The sequence below is a fragment of the Capricornis sumatraensis genome, chromosome 3 (genome assembly GCF_032405125.1).
Source record: "Capricornis sumatraensis isolate serow.1 chromosome 3, serow.2, whole genome shotgun sequence".
Lineage (NCBI taxonomy): Eukaryota > Metazoa > Chordata > Mammalia > Artiodactyla > Bovidae > Capricornis > Capricornis sumatraensis.
In genome coordinates, this window is record NC_091071.1 from 78519703 (window position 1) to 78535875 (window position 16173).

General features: G+C 36.1%; 1 protein-coding gene across 1 annotated transcript in view; it reads left to right on the forward strand.

The window, feature by feature from the left end:
- The window catches only part of KCNH7 (potassium voltage-gated channel subfamily H member 7), a 517474-nt gene that overhangs the window by 497834 nt on the left and 3467 nt on the right, over positions 1-16173 (forward strand). The window contains exons 13-14 of the mRNA XM_068967898.1: positions 5521-5772; positions 10439-10607. Of these exons, the coding sequence (XP_068823999.1) occupies positions 5521-5772; positions 10439-10607 (421 nt within the window). The remainder of the gene's footprint in view (positions 1-5520; positions 5773-10438; positions 10608-16173) is intronic.

Here is a 16173-nt window from a genome sequence, read left to right on the forward strand (position 1 = left end):
ACTTAGCAACCAAACCACCATCCAGAGCCTGGGAGCCTATTCCAGTCTTCAGGACTCCACAGTGCTATAGGGAAGTTTAAAATTTGCTGAAACCAATTTAGTCCCAATCACCCCAATCTAAAGATCTGAAGGGGCCGTCCATTCTGTACTTCTTGATATAGAATCAATATCTTGGATGGAAAAAAAAAACGCATATAAGCAAGTACAAAGAATAAAGAATGTTCAGAAGATAATTGATCCCAAATGATATGAAGGTTACATAAATTAAAAGCTGCCCATGAAATGTATTGATTACTTTAGAGTTAGTTTACTTCTTAGTTGAAACCGTACCCTGAGGGCATATATCCAAGAGTGCTGATGACTGTGCATTAATCAGCAGAGGCATCAAGAACCAGAGGGAAGAGCACATGGTTGGCCATTGGTGACAGACACATTGAATCTTACGATTACTGCTCACAACCTTCCCAGCAAAACGCTGGGACTCTTCAGGTTTCAGTTCCCACTTATACCTCCCTCCCACCATGTCTACCATGCGGTGCTAATGAGTTTACATTCAAAAAGAAATATTAAAAATGAAAGATATATATAGAAACTTTGAAGGTTGATTTGAACTAAATAGAAGCTTAACATATTGGGCCTCTTCTCTCCTAAAATACATTTGTAAGTGAAAGTGGTTTGTCCTCATAGGCTGTGCACTTCTGAGGAAATAAACTCGGTTCTTGAATAGAAAGAATTGCCAGTTCAAGTCCAAATTTGAGGACACTTTGTATTTTTTTTTCCCAAGGATATTTTCAAGAAGTTCTCTTTCCTTCGTAAAGTTCTGACATAGAGGTACCCAAGACCTTCCCAACTTGACTGTGGTTATTGTAGGGGGAGGTGTTACAGTTTCTGAGATGAAAGCAGAATGTTACTGTCACAGACTGTGAAGAATAAAAGTGTATCTTCAATGACTTCCTTAGTGATCACAAGCATTGAAAAGATAGTTGGACAGAACAGAAATAAATGAGCTATAACCATTTAGAACATGTTGAAAATAGTCCAAGTACTCTTCAAAGTTGGATTGTTCTTACTTCAGAGTGTGCCAGTATAGTCTATTGAATATGAGAATATTTCTTTTAAAATGTTATGCTGTGAAATTTTTAGGAATTTTATGTTGCTGCATGATGTGGCCAAAAAAATAAATAAAATAAAATGTTATAGTGTGTATATTTTATGATACTCATAAATTTTACAACAATAGCATGTATAATGGCCCATGAGATACATACACACAAACATATTTTTACTGATAGCTCTTTTGTGATTGAATATTTAGAATATTCTGCTCAGCTTTTTCTATGAACAGAAAATGCAATATCAAAGTCACTATTAAACGCTAATTTAAGGAGTCAGTTACCTTTTGAGAGACACTAATTCAATGAGAGCATCAATTAATAACCCACCCCCAAAAAAGAAAATTGAATTGTGTTAAATGTTCAACATCCTCTTTACATTGAATTTAGATGGTTGTTACACGTCATAAAAAAGAACCCATTTTAAGAGATATATATATATTCTAAGAGCAATTTCCACTCATGTGTTTTTTATTAAATTTTATATATATTCAACTGAAAAAAATCTAATGTTCCAGAAAATAAGAATGGAAAGAGGTCTTTAACTCATATACCTATGTTTCAAAGAATAGCAATAAACATTATCTTTTTCTAATATTAGTTTTAGTGATTTCACATTGTCATACAAGTCGGTAAAGTCTAGCAAGTGTTTCTCCAAAATAACTTCTATGAAAGTTATTGAAGTTAAGAATAAATATATACATTGTTAGACTTATTTTTACAAAATAGGAATGGGTCAAATTCTAATTTTGTGAAGTTAACCTTTAACAATATTGCTGTTATAATCTGGCACCTCTTAGAAACATCTTCTTCAATAATAAAGAATGATTAGTTTTTGTTATCCATTTCAGTAATATATAAATATATCTTTATTTATATTTTTAAGATAGATTTTTATCTGTATGTAGAAAAGTGATGCTAATTTGTTTTCAACTTTCTTTGATGCTAGAGAGGAACTAAAGTACTTGAAATCAAATGACATTTATTTTAGATTCCAGTGTTCCAATGCAATAAAATTTTTAATGCACTTGACTGGAAAATGCTCAACTTATCTCAAAATTGTTACCAGTGGGAAATCTTAAATGATGAGAGAGCATATTAAATGCCTCTCTTTTACCTAAAGTTGGGCCCACCTGTTAGGTCTGACAAATAAAAATGATAAATAAGTTGAGAGAAAAACTCCATAAATAATGGAGAGAACACAGGCATTTGTTCCCAGAGTGTTTGAAATGTAAAAATTTTGTATAATCATTCTTAAGATAGATGGGTCAACCTCTCCATCAAGATATTCACTCTATGTTCTTCAACCCATCCAGACCCAGAGAGACACCCGCAAGACAATTCATAAATGTTTTAGAATTGTATCCTGTGAGAAAGAGATGAGGAGAGATAGACTGTCAACATACAGAAACAAGGTTTTTGGGGGGGTTTGTTTAGAGTTTTCAGTCATCTAAGTCAGAAAAACTCCAAGCTTAATTAAGCAGGCCAACTTTTTCCTTTGTACAATGATTGGAACAGGAATGATTATACATTCTCATTTCTAGCAAAGGGGAAAATGTAAAAAACTTCTGATTGCTATTCAGAATATTATTTCTATATAGCATTCAAAAAAGCAACTTTAAGAAATAATAATAATAAAATAGCACTAAGAATAACATTAAGAAAAAATACCACCTAATGCTATTTAATGTCTATTAAGTAATCCAGTTTAGGGACTTACCTGGAGATCCAGTCGTTAACACTCCATGCTTCCACTGCAGGAGGGCACAGGTTCATCCCTAGTTGGGAAACTGAGATTCCCACATGCTGCCAGAAGTGCTCTGCCCCCTGCCAAAAAAAAAAAAAAACAGTTTAACTAGAAAAAGGCAGAAAGGGAATATGCCATAGAAATCTAGAGGTAACTGGAAGCTAATTATAACGCATTTCAGTCTAATTTCATGTATTCCATTAGCCAACCTCTAGCCTAAGACTGAGTGGTTTCCACTGTTAATCCACGAATAGATTGTCATTTCAGCTGTGTTTTAAATGATCAGATTTGAAGCTTTGTTTTATCTAATATGGAATAGAAAAATGTTGTTGCAGTTGGGGATTGTCAGAGAAGTTGTTCATGTGGCCTGAGTTCCGAAAAGCATCTGGCTAATCATTCAGTCGCAAGGAACCCAGAAATAAATATGGAGTAATTTCCCCTATATTCTTGAAAAAAATCAAGAATATAAAACTTTTTCTAATTCTTTCATGATCCTGCATTTATTGGAGATTTTTGTTAAAGGATTTAGACATCATGTATATAGAACAATTTGCTCCATTTCACGAGAATTAAATAATAATTCCCCATTCACAACATTGTAAACACATCCGAAGTTGAAATCAGCAAGTTCTAATTCAATCTAACAGTATATGTTAACTGATATATTTTTACCTAAACATCCAAAATCAAGCCATAAGTTAGTAAACTAAGACCAAGGTCCATGTGGTAGGTGGGGCAGAACATTTTACTATGTTTGAGGATTTACAGATCTACAGAGAACTCCTAAGACTGCCCAAGCTGAAAAAATCCATGTGATTTAATAACTTGGGATGTGCATTCATTACAAGTGTCCACCTTAGCATTATCCTTATTTATTAATTAAATGATAATTTAGTTTGCATTTGATTCTGCTGGAAAAGATTGCATGAAAGTGTTTAAAAGAAGAGAATTTCAGGGAAAATGAGAAGCCTTTACTGATTCAGTCCTCCTGGTGCCCAAACTGCACAAAGGTTTACTTAGAAGCAACAAATTGACCTAATCCACTAAGCAGGTATGAGGATAATTTAAAGAAATGAAGCATTTTCTATTTTTAACATTTACTTACATAAAGTTGGAAACTATTATGTTTTGAAGAATGAAATGGTACATTCATAAAGTGAGAGAAATGATCAGATTTTCAGGTGGGAAGAAGTTAAAATCAAAGAAAACAGGAGGAGATGACAAGAATGAAGGAGGGCTGTGTCAGTGACACTGGAGATAGACAGCTTGTGTAAGAAGACGAATTTACAACCAACTAGATTAGTGGTTGAGCACTGAAGAGAAATATAAGGGACACTGAGTAATCAAGATGTCTACAGAGCTTGAGACTAGAAAAGTCTGTAGTCTTCTCAGTAATGATGAAATCACTGCACAAGTGAGAAATCTTAAAGAAAATAAATTAAGCAATCTGCTTTCATTGCATTCAACTTTAATTGGCAGGATGTAAACAACTAACTCCTTAATAAGCCATGTCACATGAAGCTGGTTTTTGAACTTTTTCCATTTGTACCTTGGGCTGCTTTCTGGCTTCTCAAATTTTAAATTATGATTTTTTAAAAATAAAAGAAGAAGATCTCTGTTTAATTTTGTGCCATATGGGAATTTTAAAAAAACAGTTGGAAGTTTCTCTGGAGTGGCCTTAAATCATTTCATTTGGCCTTCTATAAATAACAAAGTAAGTATAATCAGGCAGAGAGTAGATGGAGACACTGTCTTAAACATTTCTCTAGAAAATGATATACCTTCTGGAGTATGTTGGTTAGTTATTAGTGGTAACCAGATGGAGAATTATACTGTCTCCCCAGGACACTAATGGAAACAAGTTCCGAGATTTGTCTCTTAGAGTTTTTCCTGCTGAAATATGTTTTAACACAATGTTCAGGGCTGAAATTATCCTGACATTTTAGTATAAACCAGCCAGTGTCCACTACTGGCTTTAATGTAATTAGGTAAACCTACCTTAATTACTATTTTCAAGTTTTATATTATTTGCAGTTTGCTGCACAACCAAACTGCATGGTATGTCAAGGCCATTATACGGATTGAACTAAGGCTGAAATTCCACCTGCCAGCCTTTACCGTAAGCGGGCTTCTGGACTTGACCTTCACAATGAGTAGATGACCACCACAGAGGAGAGGGCATGAGGGTTAAAACAAACGAGCAATAAGCACCATGGTGGTGATATTTTAGAATTGGGACACGTTTTTCTTCACTGTTTCATTTCCTTAAAGAGATGCTACATCAGATTTTAAGAATACAAATGACTGTTGAGTGTATATAAATAAGGTTTAAATTACCCTATAGTTTTTTTTTCTGAGCTATAAATGTGATTACTGTCACAGGTATTCTTTTATTTTGAAATGAATAATGTATTTCATGACAGTAATCTAATGCCCTGTGAATTAAGATTTTTAAAACATCTTCTTAAATAGCTACATTTTCAGTAGGATAAAAAAAGAAAGAACAACATTTCTGGAAGTTTAAAAAAATTCTGTGTTAAAGTTATTCAAAAACACACTATGAAAAAGCTAGTTTGTGTAGTTAGACAGTGTAGTATGCGTAGAGTCTCATATTTGATCATCTTCTATAAAATAACTTTTCTTTGATAGATTTTGGCAAAGGAAGCACTACAAATGACCCTGAAGACTCTGTAGATACCATAAGACATTACCAGAGTTCCAAAAAGCACTTCGAAGAGAAAAAAAGCAGGTCTTCATCTTTCATCTCCTCCATTGATGATGAACAAAAGCCTCTCTTCTCGGGACTTGCTGATTCTCCTCCAGGGATAGGGAAAGCAACTGGACTCGGTCTTGAAGAAACAGGGCCCACCTCAGGAAGGATTCACATAGATAAAAGAAGTCACTCTTGCAAAGGTAACCAAGTTTCTCAGGAATCGGTTTGTCTCATGTCAGAGCTAATCACAAAATGCTGACGTTGTACAAATGAAAAGCCATACCACATGTTAATCGAATCTGCAATTTCATGACGTATTTGCAAAGATCAAATCTTAGATCATCTACAAAGTGTCTGCAAGATTCTGGGATAGTGGTCACTATTCCCAATTATAACATAAGAGGTTCTTTGTGGTCAGTCAGGCCTAACACGAGCCACATAGAACATTCTAGGAATGTCTTTTGTAGTGATTCCATGGGAGAGGGACCAATGAGTATTTGAGGAATTCTAACCCATTGATTCTTATATGTATCTTCTGTGTCCATAAAAATGAAAGCATTAGTCACCCAGTCATGTCCGACTCTGTGACCCCGTGAATTGTAGCCTGCCAGGCTCCCCTGTCCAAGGAATTCTCCAGGCAAGAATACTGGGGTGGGTAGCCATTCCCTTCTCCAAGGGATCTTCCTGACCCAGAGATTGAACCTGGGTCTCCTGCACTGTAGGCAGATTCTTTACCATCTGAGCCACTAGGGAAGCCCTCTGTATCCATTCCCACCCCCAGACCAGTTTTTATAGCATGAAAGGCCAATTCAATCAAAATACAATAAATACTAAAAAAGAGCTTCAGTTTACTGGGAATTATGAGAATATGGGGATAAATGACCCTAAATAAAATGTGCTTTTGATTCAACTCATTGGAACACATTTGTTTATTAGGGATACCCAAATATATGGGCTATGTTTTAGACAATATGCATGAGCTGTGTAAGCGCGTTCAAAAGATATATCCAGATTTGATGCTAAAGGACGGAAAACTTGGGAAAACTTGTGGACTACTACATGAAAGAACAGTTAGCTTAGCATAACAGGAGCTAGATCTACAGATCTTATTATCTCTCTAAGAATATGTAAGAACAGGCATGGGCAGACTGCCAGGGTTCCAGGTCCAAGTCTGTGATATGCTCTCTACATGTCTTGACAGACCCTACTAAGACTCAGTTTGAACATCTTCAAAATAGGAATAATACGTTCTAACCAACTAGTCTGTTGTGATCATCAAACGAAGATAACTGCATAAATTCAGTTCAGTTCAGTCGCTCAGTTGTGTCTGACTCTGCGACCCCATGAATCACAGCACGCCAGGCCTCCCCTGTCTATCACCAACTCCCAGAGTTCACCCAAACTCACATCCATCGAGTTGGTGATGCCATCCAGCCATCTCATCCTCTGTCGTCCCCTTCTCCTCCTGCCCCCAATCCCTCCCAGCATCAGAGTTTTTTCCAATGAGTCAACTCGGCATGAGGTGGCCAAAGTACTGGAGTTTCGGCTTTAGCATCATTCCTTCCCCTGAAATAAAATCCCCAACTCTGTTTAGTATTTTCTTACAGTTTTTACTTTCAAACACTTTAATCATTGAATATAGTCCTAGACAGATAAAAATGTAGAGATGAAGAAAGTATAACAAAAAAAATAAAGAAACTATAACAAAAATGAGGGCAAAATAGGATGTTCCTGAACTGACAGGATACAAATTATGGCACAGTGTAAGTAAATATTACTTACCATTGTCACCATTTTTCAAAGTGACTGTATCTCATAACAAAAGTTTTATTGAACCTAGGATGTTTAGGCTTTACATTTGTCCAGAGTTACTTTCCTTATTTTATCAAATCAGCTTTTGCCATGACCCCAAGTTGAAGTAAGCTAAGAATGTATGCAAATGTTCTCTGGACAATCTAAAATCTTGATGAAGTGAATGAAAATAGTACCTCATTTATCACAATGGAAGAATGGAATATTAGATGTGATTACTAAATGTCCCATTTTAGTTATTTATGAAAACGGATTCTGGGAAGTGCTAAAAATAATAAAAGGTTGCATCATGGAAGTCAGAAGTTCTGAAGAACTTGCTGAACCATCCTACTGTCTTCAAAAGAATATAACTGAGTGGGCCTGGCTTTTTTCAAAATACTTCTTGTTGCTTTCCTCTTGAGTTTTAAAGTCTCAAGTGACTAGTTATTAAAGATATATTTGGGAGATTTTATTCAACTTGATGATGACTCTCACTGACAATGAATTCTCATGCCCTTCATCTTATGTTTTTCCTTGCCACTTATTTTTAATTAGCTATTTTACATGCACGATAAAAGACAGTATTCTATAAAATCTGAAGTAATATCTGCAATTTTTAATTTTCAAAAATATATAATGACATTTCTGTTCAAAAAAACAGTTGCCTTTAAAACTCATAGTTAAATATTCATGTCAATTGAAGAGGCATAATTGATGCTGCATAGAGTCAGTCAGTGTGACACATGGTTAACCTAGATAATTAATATGACTAACCAGTGGAGAATATTAAAACTTTATTTAATGCAAATTTCTTTCCCTAATAATTTTTTAAGGTGAAATATTGTGCAATTTTCAAGAATTTGAATAATGTGTAGGGTGTAACTGTAACTGTTGTGATTCAAACCACTAAACCCCCAGAGATTTTAGTTTTATCGTCAATAGGAAATGCCACTTACATTTCTAGCATTTGTCCTGCTGAATCCAACAGAGAAGCACCTTTAGACAGAACTGAAAAGAAAAAAATCAAACTAAATGCACTCTGATCCTACTTAGATTGAGGTCAAAAGTTGAAAAGTGTGTACCTAGAACCAAACGAAAGTTTACTTTCTATTCATCCATTTTCAGAAACATGTCTTGCAACTATAGCAACATTTTCCAAGGCAACCAAGTGCAGATTCTGAGCTATATTTAGAAAGTATCTAAAAGGATGCTCATTTTGATTAAGACCACTAAGCAGGATCTCCCCTTTGAACTTTTTTTTTTTCATATTGCTGTTAAAACAAGCTAATCACACATATCCAGATTTTAATAAAAGAGTAAATTATAATCAAGGAAGGCTTTACCCAATAGTTTACGAGTATTCTTTTTTGCTAAGAGATTATTAGTTTTTTTCTTGAGCACTGAAGAAAAAATAAAATCCTACATAATTTATTGCATGTAATTCACTACTGTTATTTAAAAATCAATATCTTATATATGATTTGAGAATGAGAGAGCTATTAGGCATACGTGGAAATACTGTAAGCTTTCTCAGCACAAAACTTCTGAGTATAATATGTAATTTCCATCCTGTCAGTTTTATTGTTTTTGTTTTATTGTCTAGCAAAAGGCTAGACAGGGGAAAACATTGGCATCATCCAGCCATTTATATGAGTGTTCTATTTGTTTGGCATTACTTCTCCAAAATTGAAAACCTAGTGTACTAAAACATTATATTATTGTTTTGCATTTCAAAGTCACATGTGTGTGAATAAGAAATCATACTTTTCAGTGAAAATCTGCTGATGTATTACTTAAAAGTTCAGCCATAACATTTTTGATGTTCAATTTCATAGGAAATTACATATTGTCACTTTAGAAAACAAAATACCTATTGTATCCAAATCTGGGATCCCATGGACTGTAGCCCACCAGGCTCCTCTCTCCTTGGAATTCTCCAGGCAAGAGGACTGGAGTGGGTTGCCATTTCCTCCTCCAGGGGATCTTCCTGACCCAGGGATCGAACCTAGGTCTCCTGCACTGCAGGCAGATTCTCTACCAACTGAGCTGCTAAGGAAGCCCCTTCGGTAGATAAGGAAGACTCTAATTTCCTCTAAGGTCTGTTAACCATTTCAGTAGCATAGGGAACCCTGACCTTATGTTCCCTAATGCCATCTTTGGATGTCCTAATCCCTTTGTTAGAGCCTCACCCACGTGAAGCAGACATTGTTGGCACCTCATTAGAGACTTCTGTGCATTCAAAGAGAAAAGTATAGTGATAGAAAACCCATGAAGAAGAGGCACAGAAATTGTGTCTGCTACCTGTGGATAGGGGGTACTTTTGAAGAAACTGTAGGAAAGGAAGGGATTTCAAGAAACCCTACAAATGCTGTTCCTTGTTTCTAGAATCATAGCTAATTCTCCCCAAATGGGTTACTTTCTATCCAATTTTTTAAATAACCAAAGATATAAATTCCATAACTTTACATAACTTTTGTCAGTGTTTAATCATAAGTACTTGTCCAAAAGGAAAAACAAAAGTCTTTCTATCACAGAAAAATCACTTTTTGTTATTTCCATGTGAAAATGAAGTCAGTCTTTTTCTGCTACCAGTCCTCTGAGTGAGGAAAACATACTCCTTCTTTCTCTCTGAAATAAACTCCCAACTCCACTAGCACTGGATTGGTGTGCCATGTGCGAGTCATGTCCAAAGAGCCTTAAAATCTTCAGTGGGAGGTGAACCAGTACATACATACGGTGCTGTTTCTCCCCAGATGTAAAAGCTCAAAGTCTTTGTTCTCTTACTAGAGTTTAGGGTTGGCCATCCATGTTTCCCCTTAGCACAAAATAGAAAGGGAAATTGAACTGAAGCCTCATAACCAGCTGTGTGGAAACAGGTTGGGGAGGCGGCAGTCAGGATCAGGGTGGATGGGAGTCAGCTACCTATCGGCTGCAGTTGCTCGACCAGTCCCTGACCCGCTATGGTTCTATCTTCCAGTTAAATGTCAGGATCTCTTCCTGCTTGTATCGTGGATATCTCTGTAGCTATAAATGGGCACCCAAAGAAGCTGACATCCATTTTGCTGTTTCCCACAGATGTCACTGACACAAGAAGCTGGGAAAGAGAAAATGCTGGTACTCAGGCTGATGAGCCTAGTCCCTCAGCACTTCAGCGAGCTGCCTGGGGAGTCTCTGAAACTGAAAGCGACCTCACCTATGGAGAAGTGGAGCAAAGATTAGATTTGCTTCAGGAACAGCTTAACAGGTATAAGCAATCGCCAGGCAAAGGAATAACGTAATCCAAGCCCGTAGTGGGGTCTAGCTTTATGCTTTGTAAATAGCAAATTCATCCTGCCATCAATCTCATATACACTTTCCTTATACACTTTCTCATTTAAAATAAGACTAGAAGTTGACAGAATTATTAATGTCTTGCAAGGAGCATTTATTTAGAACACTTCACACTTTTGGCAGCATGAATCCTATTTTTTCTTCACTTGTCATAAAATCAGTATCTCATCAGCATTGCTTGCCTAAGAAACTTCCTTTTTTTAATCCTCCCAAATAATTCATATTTAGTTTGTTGACTAACACCCTTCCTCTTTCAATCCTCCTTTTACAGTTTGTGGTGGTTCCTGGTAACTTAGTTATGTGTTATGGCATTTGTTTTAATATTGACAAAATTATTTAAACATTTATTTTTTCAGCCAACTTGGCAAAAATGTGATTGAGTTGAAGGTCCAGATCCTCTCCATTTTCCCTCCATCTTTGATCCATGACCTTTTAAGATAAGGACTAAATTTTGGTTTTAGAAAGGATAGAACCCCTTGACCCAAATCTACGTGAGTTCCTTAAAATTAAACTGATAAATCAGATTTAAGAAAAATAGATGTATGATACTGTCTTAGTTGTGTTACATGTGGAAAGTGACCTTGATTCAAGGTATTCTCCAGGACACTGCTGGGCAAGGTATTCCAATAGTCACACACGGAAAACTGCATGGATTAAACTGAGATGCTCAAATCACAGGATTTACTAAATCAACTTAAAACACACAGTGAGTGATGAGGAGAGCCAGATGGGGTAATTAACACATTTCCAATACGTACAATCCTGGTAAAAGAATCACACAACCTGAATCCTGATTTACATGACATTTATATATATATATCTCATCAATCAGCCTTCCCTGCTGATGGTGTGGTTCTGAGGATGAGAATCGAGATTTCCACAAAAAAAGGTCCACAGATTAAAAACTGCCCAACACCAATGACACACACTTACTCCATCACTGAGATGTAAGGTCAAGTACACTTGGCCACAGTATAAGCCATACTCTGGTTTGTTACATCACATTTCTATTCTATCTTTGGAATGTCTTGCAGGTTACTAGCATGCTGTTTTTATTTAATGCATCTTATGAAGTCTGCCCATGTCTAACAAACTACTTGCTTACTCATTATCTATACTTACCACATTCTATGTGTTTTGCTTATACACATAAACTAGCTACTATGCTTACTTTTTCTTGTGTTTTTTTGATGTTGCTTGTTGTTTTATTGTTTTTTTTTAGATCTTTATGCCAGAATTGAGCAGTGTCAAATAATACAATAAACATAAAAATGTGTGTCTACACAAATATACATTACCATGAAAGATGAATTAGCAGTTAAAATAGACAAAAGGAATTAGAAAACCAACTAATTTGTAAATTTAAATAAATTTATATGCCTTAATTTCAAAGAAAAGTATGACAATACTGCATGAACTGATGATATTTTTTGTATTTTTTCATGCAATTTAATCAAACTTTGAAAGTTAAAAAACTGAGACCTATATCCCATTCTCAAGTGTCAAATAACAGTCTTGTAAAATTGAAATGCATCTGAGAAAATTAAAACAGATGATCACTTACTTAGAGTCAGTAATTCCTATTTAAGGTATAAGAACTTGACATGATCATACTTATTATCGCTCAGAGAAACATATTTAGTTAACTACTACATTTCCTATCTCTCTCTTCTATTTATACCAAGCTACACTGATCTTTTAGCCACAATATATATCAAAATACATACTGTACACACAGAACTGATAAATGAAAGTGTGATTTCTGAACTTGACCTTCCTCTATTCCTGTGTATTTCTTTGTGTGTTTGGGTGGGTGTGTGTGTGTGTGTGTGTGTGTGTGTGTTTGTGTTTGTGTGGCTCAGTGGCTCAATCGTGTCCAGCTCTTTGCAACCCCATGGACTGTAGCCCACCAGGCTCCTCTTTTCATGGAATTTTCCAGGCAAGAATACTGGAGCTGATTGCCATTTTCTATTCCATGGGATCTTCCCAACCCAGAGATAGAACCCACGTCTCTTTCATCTTCTGCATTGCAGGCAGATTCTTTACCACTGCGCCACCATGCAATATGCATTCAATTCCTGGAGTAAAGGAAAAAAAAATGACTGAATGAATGGATGAATGACAGGGACAGTGATTTCTTCAGCACAGTACCTGCACAGCACTTAACAATTGTTCAGCTTAAAGTTATAACTCTCTTACTTAACTACTAACAGGATTACTAGGTCAAGTCATTTAAATTTCTTTAGCCTCAGTTTCCTTTTTCGACCTCTTCTGACCGGCAGTATTATTGTGAAGACTAATTAATACATGTGGAGAGTATATATGCTACAAAATAGAAAGAGTTTTTGGTTAGGCCAAACATAATCAACGATGAACTTAACTTCATTTCTGTTACTGATACTTGTTTGAGTACATTCTTCTACTCTTCATATATTTCTATGTTACCTAATTTGGATTTTTCTTGAAGGTGAAATTTGAGATTTTAATTTTCCCTTGTTGCCTTGTCATGGATGCCAATCATTGCTGCTGGTGTAAATCAAAGATCACTGAAAAAAACTTGCCTTTAATGTGTCCTGGAACTGAAAGTATAAATTTTAAGAGCATGTACACCTAGTTCCCATTTGGTTTGCAATCACCATTAATAGTATTACTATTAATACTAATACTAATGAGCTTCCCTGGTAGTTCAGTTGGTAAAGAACTGCCTGCAGGACCCAGGTTCAATCCCTGGGTCAGGAGGATCCCCTGGAGAAGGAAATGGCAAACCATTCCAGTATCCTTGCCTGGAAAATCCCATGGACAAAGGAGCCTGGTGTGCTGCAGTCCACGGGGTCACAAAAATGTGGGCATGACTGAACAACTAACACACTGTTAATACTAATAGCTGTTACCATTTTATTATGTTAGTTTTAAAATTACTTTTATACAGTACTTTTTTTCACAGCCAAACTGCAACTAAATCTTTTTGACATATCCTAGCACCTGTATGTTTTTGAACATACTTACTAAATTCTAGCTAGGTCTCAAAAACATTTTATTGTCTGATTCAACCTCTTTGGATTTAAAATCCAATATATTGCATTTTTACTGCACAGACATCTCCAAGAACCTGTTTCCTCCACTTTAGAAGGCAAAAGTTTGAAGAAGGCAGCTCAGTTTAAACTTCAGTTTTGCAGGATGAGAATCCTGGTATACTTTCTTAAGTTGGATCTGCTCTGTTTAGCTTCAGTATTCTGTTCAAATGTAGCAGAACTGTAAATTTCTACCCCATTTCTTTCATCCAAATGCACATATTAAGTACACAGTGCAATAAAAACAAATATAAATAGTCTATCTTGAGTCATCCTGGCTCTTGCTGCTTTTTGCTTTAATGGCCAATTAAACTCTATATGGTGTTAAAGGTTTATATAAGAAATGTTCTTACATACTTATATATTATGCCTACGGATATACATATTTAGGGAAAATCACTAACGCTTGATCCCAAAGCCATGCTTCTCAAACTTTAATGTGCTTTCGAATCACCTGGGGATCTTGTTAAAATGTAGATTCTAAGTCTAGGTCCAGAATCCACATTCTAACAAGCTCCCAAATCTGACCACACTTTGTATAGGGAAGCCTGAGAGGATATAAAAGCTTTCAGTGCTGACTCCATCCCTTGCAGAACACTGTGCCTGGTACACTGTGAGCCTTTGATAATATGTGAATGAAAACACTCATTTTACACAGCTGTTTAGCTATGCTGATGGAGAGGAAGAAAAATAAATTTCCCTCTACCTTTCTGAGTTTCTGGATGAGACCCCCTATAATAAAAGATTAACAAGAAAAAAAAGTGAACATAAATGTATTAACATGTATACCTCATATACACATGGGAGATCCTCAGAGGAAAATGAGTTACTTACTGAGGTGCCTTAGAATTCAGGATTAAATACCATCTTAATAGGGAAAGGAGCTGGGGGATTTAGGTCCCTTAGAGGAGAGTAAATGATTTTTAAGATAGATGAATGATCCCTTGAAAGAACAGGTGGGAGGTATGATAGTTTGTGACAAAGTTTGTCTTGGTGTGATGGCTATTCTGTAACAAAATTCAATCTTCCCTGGTTGTTGAATCTCCCAGAGAAGGGATTTATGACAATTGAGTTCCTTCTGGAATATCTGCCTTTAGGCAGATAAGAGAAGCTCAGAGAAAGCCTCTCCCCACACTTGCTGTTCTCCAAGTGCCTACAGCTCAGAAGAATCAATATGCCAAAGTGGCTTATTTTGGGGTGGCGTCTGCTGCTACCCTTCACTGGCAAAAGAAAAAGTTATAAAATTGAGCTTTTCTGTTTTAAAGACCAAGCTAGAATTTTTCAAAATTCTCTCTAGTTCTTCTAGAGTAGAATAGAATTATTTAGTGTCATCCGAAGAGTCCATTCCAATTAAACTGATAGATCCTAATCATTAAACATGAAAATACAACCTATGCATAATAGAGAAATTCTTTACTAAAATTCTTCTTCTTGAATGTTTTAGTCTTCGGGGGCTGCTGTGACAAAAATACAGTAGACTGGGTGGTTTATAAACAACAGATATTTCTCAGTTCTGGAGACTGGCGAGTCCAAGATGGAAGTGCTGGGAGATTCTGTATCTAATGAGAGCATGTTTCCTGGTTCATAGATGGCTGTCTTCTCTCTGTGTCACATGAGAGGAGGAAGGGAGCTCTTTGGGGCTCTGGTGTATGAGGCACTAATACCATTCATGAAGGACCTACTTTTATGACTTAATTACATCCCAAAGGCCATACCTCTTACTACCGTCACATTGTGGTTAGGATTTTACCATTAGCATTTCAACATAAACATTCAATCCATTGCAAAAGATCAGACTATCATCAATACAGCTAAACTAAGTATTCATAATCACTGCGGGAAGACCTTGACCTAGAAAGAGTCTTAAGTATTATCTCAGAAAGGAAAGTAAAAAGTGGGGTATTTATATGACTTTGGAGTTTGGGCCTTTCAGGTCAAAAAACTGAGGGATTTGGGCTAAGTTCATAACATGATAGTCCAGGATTGATGGACACAGTGACATAAGGATCTTAAAGCAAGTATTGATAAATAAAATTTGATTAAGCAAGTTATTTGCTCTCAAGAGCAGTTTGCTGTCTCCAGTGACTTAATCTGTAGAATGTTCCTGAGGGAGTAAAGTTATTTATTCCCTTAGACTTATTTTTCTCAGGCAAAGTTTTCCTGAAACAAGCAACTAAGTCATGTTGATAAAGGTGGTCTACAGTCTCAGCTAAGTCATGTTGGCACAAACAGCCTCGTTCTCACCCTGCAACAGCTGCCCCACCTGCACGTGATGGTCTTCTGTTCAGGAGTCCCACTAATGGGCCGCATGCTGCTGTTACTGAAGGCACACTTCCAATCGGTTTTCCCTTCTCAGACAGAATCTGTGATATAGAGATCCTGTTTCTTGAAGATGACTACTGTTTGACA